Source organism: Gobio gobio (assembly GCF_949357685.1).
Source record: "Gobio gobio genome assembly, chromosome: 13".
Lineage (NCBI taxonomy): Eukaryota > Metazoa > Chordata > Actinopteri > Cypriniformes > Gobionidae > Gobio > Gobio gobio.
The window spans coordinates 2,974,284-2,990,889 of record NC_137106.1 but is presented as its reverse complement, the minus strand read 5'-3'; the positions used below and the strand labels follow the sequence as shown (position 1 = coordinate 2,990,889).

General features: G+C 43.5%; 1 protein-coding gene across 1 annotated transcript in view; it reads right to left on the bottom strand.

Moving 5' to 3' along the window:
- Positions 1-1,453: 1,453 nt before the first annotated feature.
- LOC307135992 (adhesion G-protein coupled receptor G1-like) overlaps positions 1,454-16,606 on the bottom strand; it is a 29,868-nt gene continuing 14,715 nt past the window's right edge. Inside the window, exons 14-18 of the mRNA XM_079832737.1 lie at positions 7,672-7,799; positions 7,257-7,522; positions 6,074-6,164; positions 4,002-4,285; positions 1,454-3,859 (exon numbers count right to left, since the gene is read on the bottom strand). Coding sequence (XP_079688863.1) covers positions 3,720-3,859; positions 4,002-4,285; positions 6,074-6,164; positions 7,257-7,522; positions 7,672-7,799 — 909 coding nt within the window. The 3' untranslated portion in view covers positions 1,454-3,719. The remainder of the gene's footprint in view (positions 3,860-4,001; positions 4,286-6,073; positions 6,165-7,256; positions 7,523-7,671; positions 7,800-16,606) is intronic.

Sequence of the window (16,606 nt, the reverse complement as noted above, 5' to 3'; positions counted from 1 at the left end):
TTGTATAGACGGAGATTACAAACGAGCAGCAGCTGTTAGCTCCATTAGCTGCTATTTAAAAAATGGCGGATCTCGAATTTGTGTTTGTCTTGTTGACCCCGCCCCCAGCGCCTGATATTATCGGTTCTTATTTCTAGCCCAGCAACGTTTTGGTGCTACTTAAGAACCACTTTTCCTGGCTCGGAGCTGGTGCTTTGGGTGTGGAAACACAAAGAACCGATTTGAAACTAGGCTCTGGCTCTGAACTAGCACCAGCACTGCCTTGGTGGAAAAGGGGTAATTGAGCTCATGTTAAAATGCCCAACTTTACAGCAGAAGAACACATGTTTACAGTCTGGTACAAATTGTGGTTTTGGTCTATACGGCTAATTTTGCCCTTCATGACGACTGTGAGGTGGGTGAATTATTTTATAACTCATTCGTTTACATTATATAAAGCCTTAAAGTTCTGCATAATTAAGGGCGTGGCCACTTTGAGTGACGGGTGGATAGCCGTTTGTCTGCTGTCTGTTAGTCATCACGTCATCTCAGCTCCGCCCACGTCCCGCGTTTGCCCATTTTATGTTATCCGGGAGTGACGTGTGTTGACGCACTGCCAAAACGGCAACGGCCAGCTCGCCCATTCTTTACGCTTCAAAACTGCTCTTCAGAATCCTATGGGTGACGTCACAGACACTACGTCCATATTTTTTTACAGTCTATGGTTTCATCACTTTGCTCCAGGAAGAGCATGGCACAACATGAATTACGCATTCTGAAAATCACATAACTTAGTTCAAGTTCACTTGTACATTCGCATAATTTTGTGCAGATGTAATTTATAATGTTATGATTATTTTGTACATATCTGATTAATCTCATATAGGATGCGTTTCTTTGAGTTGAATAACGCGTGTAAGTTCCATCTGTCAGAACGGAATCCAACGGCGTGGTTGAAGGAATTCTGCGTGTATGCCTTTTCAGCTTTTCTATGAAGTTCGCTTAATTTATTAAAACGTGGATATCTAATTTTTAACTCTGACTCCATTAATAATTTGATCTGACACCAATTTTATGTGACTTAATTTGTTACGTTTGTAACTTAACAGCTGATCATAAGATTAGTTGTGATTTAATTTAGATTGTTGTTTTTTCTTAGTATCTATTATTTTCAAATATTCATTCCAGCACGGGACCCAGTACTTAATGTTTGTGATTTGCATTAGCTCACCGACACAAATTAGCCAGTTCTGGTATTATAGAGGATGCAGAGCAACTATTTTAGCTTGTCAGGTCGCACACGCTTACTCATAACAAGTGTAATTTTAGTAATAGTCACGAAAGCTTCAACCTGCTAATAACAGTAACAGTCAGAAATCAGATTGACCCAATATGATGTGCTCCAGATTTGTGGAAATACCACATACTCCTCATTGGTCACTACTAAAATAATGATTTTAGAATGATACAGAATAAATCAAGATTAACATTTATTTTGGCCCGACAGAACTTTAATAAAAAAAGAATTAAACAAGAACCCAAGGTACACAACTGATCAGCATAAAAATATAAAACACAATTACAAAGTTATATGAAAATAGTTTCAAAGAGTCCTCATATCTGTCACAGGAGAGACAGTGTGTGTGTGTGTGTGTGTGTCTTTAAAGCCTGGAACACACCAAGCCGACGGACGGCCGTCGGGCAGTTTTCGTGCACTGACCAACTAAGTTTTCTCTGTGTGTTCTGCACCGTCGGCTGACGTTGGTCCTCGCCGGCTATTTTTCAGCCGATTCGACATGTTGAATCGGCGTCGGCACTTGTCGGTCAGTCGGGCCATCTGTTCTGCTAGCGAACCAGTGCACGAGAAAAAAAACCTAACAGAAGTGACCATCTGTGGTGAGCGAGATTATGAGCTGCTTTGTTTATATAGGGTATACCTGAAGCTCTTCCGGTTTCCCGCTTGGAATAATGAAAACAGACTATTGCCACCAGCTGTTACGGAAAGCTATTCACTCTTACACAGGCGCAGAACGGACATGCTACTGGCCTTCGGATGTCGAGCGTCGGCTTGGTGTGTCAGGGCAACTTTGGACCCAGACGCTGCCAACGTGAGACAACTCAGCAGTTCGCTTTCGTCGCCACTAGTTGGTCGGCGTCAGTTTGGTGTGTTCCTAGCTTAAGGCACTGACAGCACCACTACAGATTTTTCCCAAATGGCAGCTCTGCTACCGTTCCTTAAATACCCAGACCAGAACAAAAAGGTTGAAAATATTTACTACACAAACACCTGTTTTCGGGGGAGAGGATCAGATATCTTGAAGAGTCCACTCAAAAAGGACAACAGAATTCCCATAAGTTTCAATCTTTCTCATCCTACCAGTGACTGCAGTGAAATTGAGACCATCGCACTGAGACATTTAAAAAGATACCAAAAATGACAGGGAAAAAACAATAGATTCACAAGAGACATCATCTGTGGTATATAAACATTCTGTGACTTAAATCAAGGGGAAGGGATGGGAGGAGGGAGGAGGGGGAGATGTTTGTGCAGTTGTGACTGTGTATAACATGGCAGTGCTGTTACAGACAAAACTAAAGATAAGCAAATGATAGAATGTACACAATAGAACAACAATAACAGAAACCATTAAATACAGACATAGTGTAAAACAGGTTTAACAGGTCGGGTGGGGGGGGTGGGATTCTAGATGCAAAGTAAGAGCACATCTTATAGATTTAAGCGAAATAATGAGAAATAGAGGAGGGGTAGTGGTGGTGTGATCATAAGTTCATGATCATGGCAGTTATTGACTCAGTTATTGTTATTGAAAAAAAACAGGAGGTAATGTCCTTATCACAATATAATTGTCCATCTATGTATAATTTGTCCACTGCAATGCTTGCCTTTTTCCTTTGTTTTCAGATCGGGAAAATCTGTTTAAGACGGTCAAGATTGTCCTTTGGTTATCGCTTGTTCAGTCCGTAGTTTGTGCCTTTAAGATGTTTGCCTTGCCACAGAACCAGCTCTTTTTGTTTATAGTGTTCAAATTATCTGATGATCCGTTGTGCTTGATCGCTGTTATTTTGAGATCTGATACGGCGGTGAAAGGTGATAATCAGGACAGTTTCGGCTGGTTTCAGTTGAGTCGTTTTGTCATAAAGCCCTTGACTGATATTTCAGGGTCTTCTGGAGTTTGTTCTGGGATGCCTGTGAGAACTAAATTGTCCCTCATGCTGTGCGTTTGCAAGTCCAGAATGGCTTTGTTTTCTGCGACAATGGAGGTGAGTTTAGTGGTGAGTGTGTGAACAAAACATTTTGTGCATAAAAAAATATTTCCTTTGGTGAGAGTGTCTATATGTTCTTGGCTGAATTCCAGGTTGTGCCGCAGTTCCTGTAATTCCTTGGCTTCAATGAGTGCAATACTGGAAAGTCAAATCCGGAAAGTTTATTTTCAATGGAGAGCAATATGTCGCTTATGTGCAGCGCAGCGGTTTACATGATGTGGATGGTGTTGCACTTGGGCTGGAGAGTGAATCGGGACGGAGTCTCTTAGAGTTTGGAGTGGGGTTACCTTTACTTTTTTTATGTCTGGTTTGTCCCTGTTTATGGTGTTGCAAAATCTGTTGTAGTGCAGGTTATATAACGTTATAGTCCAGTTTTGAATCAGCCCTTACAGTTAGTCTCAGCCGAGAAGAAATCAGTCTAAGAAAGTCTGAGAGATGAAGAAACTTGAATTCTGCTAATTATAAATATTTTGCACAGCATTAATTCTGGATTCTGGAACGATGGTTGTGGTGGATTCTGAGCTTTCTGGATCATCTGAGAAATTTCCTGCAACATCATTGTGAATGTGGTAGTAGTAAAGGAAGAGGAAAAACCCTGAAAAAGAAAAATCAGTAGAACCTATTTCAACTAATTCTTACCCATTTTAGATATCATTAAAGGTATTTGTATCATTTTAAAAATATAACCAAAAAACAAAACACAATCATCATGTAGGACCTGTGTGATTGTTTCTCACCCTGAAATGAGTTCAACACAGTGAAGATGTAATATGAGGGAATGAGCATCGGTCCATAACTGAAGAACGCCACAGCCCACGTCAGGCCGAAGAGCAGGAACAAACTCAACACCATCATGAGCTGCTTTCTGAACGTCTTTCTCTTGCCATCAGCCGCTTTTATGTGTCGGGCTTGGACAATCTTAGTGACGATCATGATGAAGATTCCAGTCGTGAAGATGAAGACTAAGGCGTAGTAGCCAATGTTCACTATGTAGTGAATTAAAGGATCTGTAATCCAGCACCTATAATTAGAAGAGAAGAGAAAATGTTGACATGATGACTTTTATTGTGCCCTTTTAAAGAGATTTGATGTTGTTTTTGGGCTCTATTAGAACAGGTTTTCCTGCTTGAATGTTGATTATTTCCTCATATTCTCCATTGTTGCGGCTCCTCTCTTCTCAGTCTGTCAGTAACGCTCTGCTTAGTTCCTGTCCCTATGAAGCCCCACCTTCTAAAAAGCACAATGTGCTCTAATTGGTCAACTGGAGCAGTTATCACAGAATGCTCTGAGACTTTGGGTAAGATCCAAGCACAGCTTTATTTGAGAATCCAGACTCATAGTCAAAATGGCAGGCAAAGGGTCAAAACACATGCAAACAATCCACAAAAACAAGAGACATGAACCAGAGAGAGAGAGTGCTCAGAAGTGCAGTGTAACACTAACAAAACCTCGATGAAAATGACAGAGAGATCCATGGTTTAAGTAAGCTGAAACTAAAAATGTAATGAACCACAGCTGAATGCAATCCTTAATGATGAGACCAGGCAAAGGATTATGGCAGGGTTCCTCAAACTCGTTCCTGGAGGGCCGCTGTCCTGCAGAGTTTAGTTCCAACCCTGATCAAACACACCCGAGCAAGCAAATCAATGTATTCAGGATCACTAGAAAAATCACAGGTGGGTGAATTTGATCAGGGTTGGAGCTAAACTCTGCAGGACAATGGCCCTCCCGGACTGAGTTTGAAGAACCCTGGATTATGGGCACTAAAGTTCATGGCTGAGTGGCAATGGTCAGGGAAGGAGTGGATAAGGAGCAGATTTCAGGTACTCCTTCAAATGTCAAAAAAGTCCAGTTGTGAGGTGAAACCGAGGCGACCTTGGGGGAGCGATGCCAGGCCAGGCCCGTGAAGGGGGACAAGACCTGGACCCTGGCATGGCAATGAGGGCCTGGGCCATAGAGCTGTGGCTGGCCTGGGCCGTGAAGAAGAGCCGGACCTGGGCCGTGGAGCATGGGCAAACCTAGGTCGTAGAGCATGGGCAGATCTGGGCCATGAAGCATGGGCAGATCTAGCAGGCTAGGAAGCCTCCAGGGTGGCGCCGACAGCCTGGGGGTCCATGGCAGTGCAGGCCATTCAGGGAGCCCTGGAGGGATTGGCCTCCAGGTTACCTATAGCCTTCTTCCTCCTCCTTTTACTAGAGCGAGGGGGTGGTATGGAGCTTAACGACTCTGGGGGCACTGCAACATCTTCGGCCATCTTGGCTGAAGACTCAGGCATGGCGGCCATGTTGGCTGAAGACTCTGGTGTGGCGGCCATCTTGGCCTAACTATTTGACTTTGATATTGGAGATAGTCAATGAAACCCCAAAAACCCAGAGTCTTAAGTCCCTCCATCTGCCACGGAGGCAAAGGGTAGTCCAGGCATTCATTAAAGATATCTATTAGCTAATTATCATTATAATTCAACCCTACAGCCATGGTCCAAAACAACTGAGCTAATCCAACTACCCCCAGTCAATGCCTGATGTCCTCCGCTCCTTCTTATTGGCTGGAGGAAGAATCCAAACTCTCATGCTACTGGATTTGAAGTGATCTAGATTTCAAGGAGTGCCCACTAGTTTTCAACATGAGCACACCAGCTGGTGACTGTTTCAACATACTACTAACTAACTTGGCATTAGGAGGCATTACAGGGAGTTCAGAAACAGTGACACTGACATAGAGAAGAACTCCCACTGGAGGATGTTATATAGGCATAATCGCATAATAGGTCCTCTTTTATTCATGCATTTGCAACATCAAAACAACTTACATTCTTGTGGTTTTTCCAGATGTTGTGTTTATAATAAATGTTTTATATCCTCCTAATGAAGCAACAGCTACGACTATAGGAGCTGGAAATGCTGAAAACACAAGGAGATCAGGGTTATTATAGGTAACTAAAACTAAAACAAAACCATAAAAACATTTTTCTAAGTGGAAATAAAATAAACTTCAACTGAACATAAAATATATAAAAATCTGCCTCGATAACATTTCTCATTTTCATTTAGTTTACCTTGATGTATTAAAATAACTAAAACTAAAGTAACAAATTATGAAAAAACGATATAGACGTTGTGGGTTGCAACCCAGTTTCCTGAGAAGTGGAACTTTGACGCTGCGTCTTGGTGTTGACTCTATGGGGAACGCCCTTGCCCTCGACTGTCTGGTGCATGTGTAAACACACAGCAATCTATTGGCAGTCCATGACGTCACACACAGACCATCATCAACTCTTTTGTCTGAAGGAGATGTGCAAGCATGCCCTGAAGTATGGTGACAAGGCGCAACATCTCGTCTTCCCTTCTCAGGAAATGGTTGCATTTGCAACACAAGATGTTCCCTTTTTAAGTGGAATTTTGACTATGTATCTTGGTGTTGATGCTATGGGGAACATAATACCTACTATGCAATGCAGATAAAAATGCCAGACCACTAAGTTGTGAATATGCACAAACAGAGTGAGCATAACATGAAGTGACTCTGCAGAACCAGCCAGAGTCAAAAAAGCATGTCAACATCCTAGTGCATCTAATGTGATGTGCAGAATGATGCACAGTGACTCTGTTCCCTAAAGCAAGTTCCCCAAGCAGAACATATTCTACACTGAGAGTACCTGTCCAAAGGGGCATATCCCTACTTCAAACCCCAACAATAATTGGGGAGGGAGGTAAATTCAATTGTGGGATGCAACTCGGAATGCCCCCATAATCTTGCATTAATCCAGGTGCCTATCTAGGGGGAAGCGTTTAATCCTATTCAAAACTCCAATCTGAATAATTGGAGTGGGGCGTATGTTGAGTTTTTAGATGCCTTTAAAGGAATAGAAAATATGACTTGTGCTCAATTTTCTTATTGGGTGAACTCGAGTTTAGAATCTGCTGGTTTTTGTTTTAAACAGTGTTATTGTCTTAAGGCAACAGTATAACAGGTGTTTTGTTCATATAACTCACTCCAGCCGAACACGGTGATCTTCCTCATGTAGTTTGTGATGGCGACATTCTGTCTGATGAGCCATAAGTACATATGAAGAGCTTGAATGAAGAACCAGGTGAATGTAGCCAGCATGGAGTAATGCATGAGCAGCGCTATGAAAACGCACGCACCGTTGTCTTCTGTGTTGGCCACGCTCTCGTTGGACAAAAAGGATAAATTCAGGAGAAACAAAGCCACAAACATGTTCATCAAGATCTTCGTGGCCTGATTTGACTTGGCTTTCCTGTTCAAATATAAAAACAGCTTGAATTTTGAACATGCAGACGCTTTCATCCAAAAGAGTCACAAAAGCAACTGGTCAAAGAACACTGAACTTCAATACTTATTCAAAACTTTAATACTTAATAGATGTTAAACTTAAAGATACTTTACCGTAACAGGAAATGCATGAACAGAGCGACGGACAGAAAAAACATGGAGATGCCGCAGCCGATAGACGTGATAAAGCTCAATGATTCCACATACGTCGCTGTGATGTTTGAATTTACATCTGGCAGAGACTGAGAGATCAGAGAAAACACAACAGAAGCACACCGATCAGCTGGATGGTTTTTACTATCATTTCCACGAGTCATCATCATGTTATACTTCGTCATTTTGGAGCGTGCATATTGAATCACATGAGATTGACTATCTCAGTTGTTTCTCCTAGACAGCAATGCGTTTAAATGGAGAATAATTATGTGGTCAACTTTGCCACAATACCAATGTCTGCAATTAAAAAGCTGATTTCAAAAGTCTCAGTATGAAGTCAAATATTTCTCATCAAATACTCCCAAGATCAAATGCTCCTTGTTCATTTTATAGCTCTAGTTAGTATAGAGTCTAGTCTAGAGTCGACTGCTGGTAGATGTCCTAACTACAGCATTTGGCTGCTTTTATTGACCTCTATTCAAAAGTAGACTGTAACAAAATTACAACAAAATTCTAAAAGGCACAATCCAATCACAGCCAGAGGTGGACAAAGGACACAACTCCATTACTTGAGTAAAAGTAAAAGTACTATTGGTTAAATATTACTCCATTACAAGTGAAAATGTTATTTTAACTTAGTGCAAATAGCCGCAACCTTAAATTAAATTAAATTTGGATAAAAATCAAGATAAGACTAGATACAAATGGTTGTGATCATTAGTATCAGTGTATTTAGATTATTATGTTTTGAGGGCACTTCAAAGTGTGAGACTCATTAGTTTCCTGCAGGTATTATTTATATCATTGCTTTGCCTTTGTCACAATATTATGGTATTATGACCCTTTAAATTTGACTGTCAAAATATGTTGATGTTCCTAGTACCTGTACATTTTGGGGTCATAAGGAAGAAACATTGATACATTTAGTTGTAAAGATAGACTTTTACTTAGGTAAAAGTACAGAAGTACTTGCTTTTAAAAGTGCTTAAGTATCAAAAGTAAAAGTAAACACATTATTTTATTATCGTTGCATTGTTGTATGAATGCACGCTGTTCCATCATGGTGGTTTAAGCCAGTCCTGCTCCATCTGACATGCTAGCATACCTTGAACTCATTTTCCTGTTCCCACTGCACCAGACCCACCGACCGTTCCCCCCACCATCAGTCATTCCAGTCACCAGCACGAGCCGCGTTTGCCTCCACCAGAACATTATTCGGGTGAGCCCAATTATTGTAGAGCATTTCTAACCAAGTGCTCAGTGTTCTTCTCTCTCCAGCCACTGACATTTGCTATCGAACGATCGAAGGTAGCATTGGTGATCACTTTACTTTCCGGGCGCGCGGCTCAATGGGGAAAGGTGGTGTGGGAGAACCAACATCAGTGCTGCTCCTCGTTCCAGGCCCTGTCCGAGGAGATGAAGCGGGTGTTCGATCGATTGGTGGTCGTACGGGAGGCAGCTAGGAAGCTCGGCGATCTGCACCAAGGAGACCGGTCAGTGTCCGACTACTATATTGAATTCCGCACCCTCGCGGCCGAATCGAAATGGAACGAGGAGGCACAGTGGGACAGGTTCCTGCATGGGTTGGCTGACCGCATCCAACAGGAGATCTACGCTCTGGACCTGCCTACCAGCTTCGACGGATTAGTCGAGTTGGCTTTACGGGTGGACGCACGACTAGAGCGGAGGATTCAACGGACAGCTCAGTCCCCAGCCCCAGGGGTCCCTGTGGTTTCGACGGCCAGAGTCATCGATGCGGTCAGCCCGTCTTTCGATCACAAGCCGTCTTTTGATCACGAGCCCATGCAGGTCGGTAGAGCTTGGCTCTCCCGGGAGGAGAGAGATTGTCGCAGGGCCCAGGGCCTTTGCATATACTGTGACGGTGAGGGTAATTTCTTGAACTGGTGCCCGGTAAAAGCCCGCGCCCGCCAGTAGAACGGAGGTTACTGAAGGGCTGCATCTCTATGAAGAAACCCTCATCTGCAACTCTCCTCCCGGTGAGACTGCAATGGGCAGCCTCGTCTCACCAGTGTCAGGCTTTATTGGACTCAGGGGCCGAAGGTAATTTTTTGGACAAAGCACTGGAACTTCACCTTCAGATTCCCCTCACTCCCCTCACACACACGATTTCAGTCAATGCACTAGATGGACAAAGACTTCCGGACATTTCTTTCAAGACATGCACCGTCACCCTCATCACGTCAGGGAACCACACGGAGGAGATGGACTTTTTTATCACTGACTCTCCGTTGGTTCCCATTGTCCTCGGTCATCCCTGGTTGGTGAGACTTAATCCCAGGGTTGACTGGGGACACAACTCCATCTCGGGTTGGAGTGATCAGTGTTATGCCTCTTGTCTTGTGTCTGCCTGTTCGACTGTGTCTATTTCTGTGTTGCAGGATGAGTCAGTGAATTTGTCTAACGTGCCCCTGGAGTACCTCGACCTGAAGGAAGTGTTCAGTAAGTCCCGAGCAGCTTCTCTACCTCCTCATCGTCCCTACGACTGTGTTATATATTTATTGCCAGGTATGTCTCCGCCTAAGGGCAAGTTATATTCACTTTCTGCTCCTGAGAGGGAGGCCATGGAGAAATACATTTCTGATTCTCTAGCAACCGGGTTCATTCGCCCCTCTTCTCCAGCGAGGGCAGGGTTCTTTTTTGTGGGTAAGAAGGATGGTTCTCTGCGACCTTGTATTGATTACCGAGGGTTGAATGACATCACGGTAAAGAATACCTATCCTTTGCCGTTGATGTCTTCAGCCTTCGAGAGGTTGCAGGGAGCATCGGTCTTCACAAAATTGGATTTACGAAACGCTTATCATTTGGTTCGCATAAGAGCGGGGGATGAGTGGAAGACGGCGTTTAATACCCCCAGGGGCCATTTTGAATACTTGGTCATGCCCTTTGGGCTGTCCAACTCCCCTCCGGTCTTCCAAGCACTCGTCAATGATGTGCTGAGAGACATGGTAGATCAGTTCATTTATGTCTACCTGGATGACATACTGATATTTTCCTCTTCTCTCCAGGAACATGTTCAGCATGTCAGACGAGTACTCCAGAGGTTGCTAGAGAATGGGCTTTTTGTCAAGGCGGAGAAATGCGTATTTCATGCACAGTCGGTTCCTTTTCAAGGTTACATCATCTCGTCTGAGGGAGTGCGTATGGATCCCAAGAAGGTTAAGGCTGTGGTAGATAGGCCAAGTCCAGATTCCCGTAAGGCCTTACAGAGGTTTCTGGGATTCGCCAATTTTTACAGACGTTTTATTCGTAATTACAGCCAACTAGCTGTGCCTCTGACAGCCTTGACCTACCCCAGAACTACGTTCGGGTGGTCTGGTGTAGCCGAAGCTACATTTTCCAAAATCAAGAGCCGCTTTGTTTCGGCTCCCATTCTGATTGCCCCCGATCCATCACGTCAGTTCGTGGTGGAGGTCAATGCATCAGAGGTGGGGGTAGGTGCGGCTCTTTCCCAACGCTCTTCCTTGGACGACAAGATGCATCCTTGCACGTTTTTTTTCCCATCGTTTTTCACCAGCCGAACGTAATTACGATATTGGTAACCGGGAGTTGTTGGCAGTCAAGTTAGCATTGGAAGAGTGGCGTCATAGGCTAGAGGGGTCGGGGGTACCTTTTTATTGTCTGGACCGATCATAAGAATTTGGAATACATCAGATCTGCTAAAAGACTCAACTCCAGGCAGGCTCGGTGGGCTCTTTTTTTTTCGGATGATTTGATTTTTCCCTCTCGAACCGCCCGGGTTCAAAGAACATCAAACCCGATGCTTTATCTCGCGTTTTTGACCGTTCCGAACGCCCGTCCACTCCTGAGTGGATTTTACCTGAGAGATTCCTTGTTTCCACACTCATATGGGATCGAGTCGAAGGTCAAATCGGCCTAAGAAGGGGTAACGCCTCCGCCCGCTGGCCCACCGAACCGATTATTTGTGCCGGAGGAATTACGGTCCGACGTCATTCAGTGGGGTCATTGTTCCAAAGTATCATGTCATCCAGGGGTTAATTGTACTAGTTTTTTGGTCAAGCAACGATTCTGGAGGCCAGGGATGGCTTGTGACATTCAAAGTTTTGTTTTGGCCTGTTCGGTTTGTGCTTGTGGGAAGACTTCCAATCGCGCACCAGATGGGTTACTCCAACCGCTGTCTGTCCCTTCGAGACCTTGGTCCCACATCTCACTCGATTTTGTCACCATTCACCACTCCCAAATTCATTGGTCCGTTCTCTGTCACCAAGATTATTAGTCCGGTGGCAGTCCACCTCAAATTGCCTCCGGCGTACAGGAGGATTCATTCCGTCTTTCATGTATCCAAACTGAAACCCGTTTTTCATTCTCATATTAATCCGCCTGCCCCGGTTCCGCCACCGCCGCAAAACGTAGATGGGGAACCAACTTATTCGGTAAATCGTATTCTGGACTTGAGAAGGAGGGGACGCGGATTCCAGTATTTGGTGGACTGGGAAGGTTACGGTCCGTAGGAGAGAAGTTGGGTTCCTGCAAGAGACATTCTGGATCACTCCCTTATTGATGATTACAATCAACAGGTAAGTTCTGCTGGGAGCGCCATGAGGCGCATGAGTCATGTCACGGTTCATGAATTCACTGGCTCATTCTCTCTCTCTGTGTGGAGTGTGAGTGGGAGGCGTGGCTACTGATTACCGGCTCATCTGATCATCATCACCACCTTTTGCTCTTCATTACCCGGTCTACTTAATGTCTTGCTAACCACATTGTGTTTGTCAGATCGTTGGTTGTGTTTCATTAGCCTGGTTTTACCAGACTCTCGTACATTTCATTTGTACATAGAGTCTGGCCACTCTCCATTGACAAGCGTTTACTTCCTTGAAGGCGGGTTCTCTGGTGAAGTTTAAAACTATTGGATCTGCCAAGAGTCACTCTGAATCTGCCTAACCAATCACTAACGTTTGGTCGTGACGTATGTCACGCGCCGTTCGCCTTTGATTCTCACATTAACTGACCACACCACCTCAGTGTAAGTGATAAAACCTCGTGCATTCGGATTGTTATTTATTCACGGTGGAGAGGAGAGTTTTGTGTTCGGAACGCGCTGCTCTCGTGGTGCATATCTCGTGCAATCATAACATGATTGTTGATGCTGTCAATAAAATGTCATGCTTGGTATGATAAGAATAAATGCTGCCGTGCCGTGAATAACAGCCCAATTCAAATGTTTACGTGCTTTTCTTCTTTTATTTTTTTGAGCGGTGATGAAATATTTTGCTCTTGTAAACACTTGCCAGTATTTAAAGAAATACAAGTCTAGAAATGCAAATTACAGCTCACGCAACCGCACAGTGCTCTGCAGGGGTCTATAAAGGATATAAACAGTGAGTTTTGAAGTGATATATTCTTGAAAACTCAGAGATGTGGATTCGGACAGCAATTACATTACCACACGACCTTGGTGTTAGTCAAAAGCAGTCGATAATTCAGCCTGGGGTTTTTCTCGCGGGTGGTCGGAGACGGACGGCTTCAGCAACTCCTTCACTAACGGAGCGAACTTAATACATTTCCCGGACCACAACATCAGCAGTACAGCAGTGATTGTTCTTGCTCCGTGTAACGGGAGTTCGTTTGTTCAGGGAAGAAGGAGGCGGGAACCGGCGAACGTTTAACAACTTTTAATCAAATAATAAACACAAAATGAAAGTAAAAGCGGCAGCCCCTCACGGACGACTGCCGCGCACAAACATAACAAAACGCATCTTAAAATCCAGGCCTGGTCCTCTCTCGTCCTTCACCGGTGTCGCTCGTCGTTATATGCCTCCGTGCTCCCTCATGAGAGGACTCGAGACCGGTGTGTCTCAATCACGTACACCGGTGTCACTCGCTCGTCCACCTCGCCACACTCCGGTTTTAACATTCGTCAGCGCTGCCACACACTCGCATCTTTCACCGCCGCCATTACTGAACTACAACTCAAACTAGCGCACGACATCAACGTCATCGCTCTCAGCCACTCCCTCTGTTCGCTGATTGGACCGGTAAAAAATTGTTCGGGGGAAAACCTAAGCATACACCGCAGTCCCAGACGTAGTACTGAAGGAAAATGAAAATTGAGCGGAAGTACGTAGGAGGGCGGAGCCAGGCTAGTGTTTCATGTGGTCCAGTCCTGTCTTCCATCCGTTATCCCCTGGTGTTTTTCTGTTCTGGTTGTTCCTGTCCTGTTCTGTAGATTTCTCACAATTGTGGATTGTCTCACGGATCTGGCTGCCCGTTGCGTCCCTGCGGCGTCTGATACATCGCTTGCTTTCATTCTGACCACCTCTGTTATCACAAACTGTGTTTTTAGTAATAAACTCTCTGTCTTTCACTCGCAGCTGAATTCGTCTCTGTTTTATGACAATAGTGTTGTCACAATACCAAAATTATGACTTCGATACGATACCAGACTAAAATGCCTCAATACCGGTACTGAATCCATACCATGGCAAAAAACTGTAAAAGTAATTGAATAATATGACGGAACTTACTATCCATTGCTTTATCAAAAAAAAATGTAAACCCTAAAACCTCACTTGGCCGCACTGTATTTTCTAATGCAAGCGTTTCTGTTGCTTTCTTTTTCCTGAGCTGCATGTATATATTTGTCTTTTCTGCTTCCATTGTTTAGTGAATGGTGGAAGCAGAGCTCACACACGTCCTCACTCCTGCTGTCACACATCGACGCAAGTTAAGAAATACTGCTCTTATTAGAGTGCTAAAAATATTGACATCGACTAATTAACAGCGTCGATGCAGTCGATTTTATAGACCATTTGCGAAAGGCCTAGTTTGTAGTTCAAAGGTAGACACATCTATGCTATAACAGTTGAGTTTCTAAGCTGCTTTAGTAATGAATCACAGAACAGTGTTGACAATGAATTTCTGCGCTCCTCTCTGCACACGATCTTCACGTGACGTGCAAGCTACTGTTTGTATGAGTGTTCATATGCCACAATCAGGCATTAGTTCAACATAATACTTATCCGATGGTCTAAAAATCCCTTCAATGTTCAAACGGGCAGGCCTTAAACACATACAAAGTTTTGTGAGGACGCAAATGAAAGTTATCTGGCTTCAGGGCGCCCGCGTTGTCACACGAGCAGTGTTGGGCACGTTACTTTAAAAAAGTAATTAGTTATAGTTACTAGTTACTTCTTACAAATAGTAACTGAGTTAGTAACTGAGTTACATCATTATAAAAGTAACTAGGGAAAGTAATTACTGCGTTACTTTTTTTTTTTCCAAATGTTCAAATATGTCAAATAACTTGGATGCCCCCAATATTAGATATAATAAATAAATGAATTGGACACTAAATAGAATAAATTATTATTATAAAACATTGTACATTAATGTACACTATTGTAATGTTGCTGTGGGACAATGTGAGAGACACCTATCAAATTCAATGCATTATTGTAAATATTATCAGTAGGCCTACTATAGTGTAAATATTGTGTAAATATTATCAGTACTATACTACTCCTTTGGTAGTGGAGCTCACGTTATCACCTGGGTTTTTAGCCACTAATTTTGTGGCATATGATGATGTGAGGCGCTTCAGAATCACTTGCCACCGGCGTGGAGAGACTCTTTCTTCCTGGGCATAAGTTGCACGTTACATAAATATTCTTACCTTTCACCTCAACGAGGGAAAAGTAGCGCTTATACTTCCAGTTTGCGAAAGCAACCTTTGAAGTCGTTGGACCATCGCTGAATGTGCATATGCGTGTGCGTCATAGGTGTGTGTGTGTCATAGGTGTGTGTGTGTGTGTGTGTGTGTGTGTGTGTGTGTGTGTGTGTGTGTGTGTGTGTGTGTGTGTGTGTGTGTGTGTGTGTGTGTGTGTGTGTGTGTGTGTGTGTGTGTGTGTGTGTGTGTGTGTGTGTGTGTGTGAACCATAGACCGTGAAAAAAATAGGTGTGAACTCAACCTATCAACTTCAACCTTGTCTCCCACCCACCAATCATCATCAGTTATGTGTACCACCGCACCCACCCCCAAGACGCATGGCTGGTGCGCGCGCACACGCACACGCACACACACACACACACACACACACACGCGCGTTGCAGATCCGACTGACAGAGAGCCTGTTCGGATGAAAAGCGCTTCAGTGAGCTCAATTATAGTAACGCGACTAACGCCGCATTTTTTTTCTTCAGTAACGCTAACGGCTTTGTAACGGGAGAAACAGTAATTCGTTTGATTACTCGTTACTGAAAAAAATAATTCCGTTAGTAACGTCGTTTATCTCTAACGCCGTTATTTCCATCACTGCACACGAGCACTGAACGGAGATGTTTGCCATATTGTTGTTCTTGAATAGTGTAAAATCGCTTGAATGTTCAAACTGGCAAGCCTTTAAACTAATTTAATTGACAAACTTCATGAGGACACAAGTGAATGTGATCTGGCTTCAGGCTGTGTGTGTGTATCATTGCAAATAAGAACGGTGATTAACTTAGCTGTGTAAACTGTGAAAACATGCAATTACTATAGTAATACTGAGCATCCAGATTGTATAAACAAAGATAACTGCTCCTGAATCTTTCCTGCAAACTGCACTTGATGTGACTGACGCGGCAGAGTCACATGACTAAAACCGAAATAACCAACATGGGAAAATTACGTTAGTTAGAGGTTCTGAATTTCAGCTTCGATTACCTTTCGATTAATCGTCCAGCCCTAATATACTCTGATTTTGTTAAACCCACTATGTTGCCCAATCTTTTTAAGTTAAAAGATCATATTTGCCACTATGCTGACGCTTCCAACAAGCCTAAATAATATATTCTCGATTTTGTTTATCCATAAACAACACTTAAACTCTCACATCCACTGATTAAGGTAGACTCACTTCTCAAATCTTTTTGA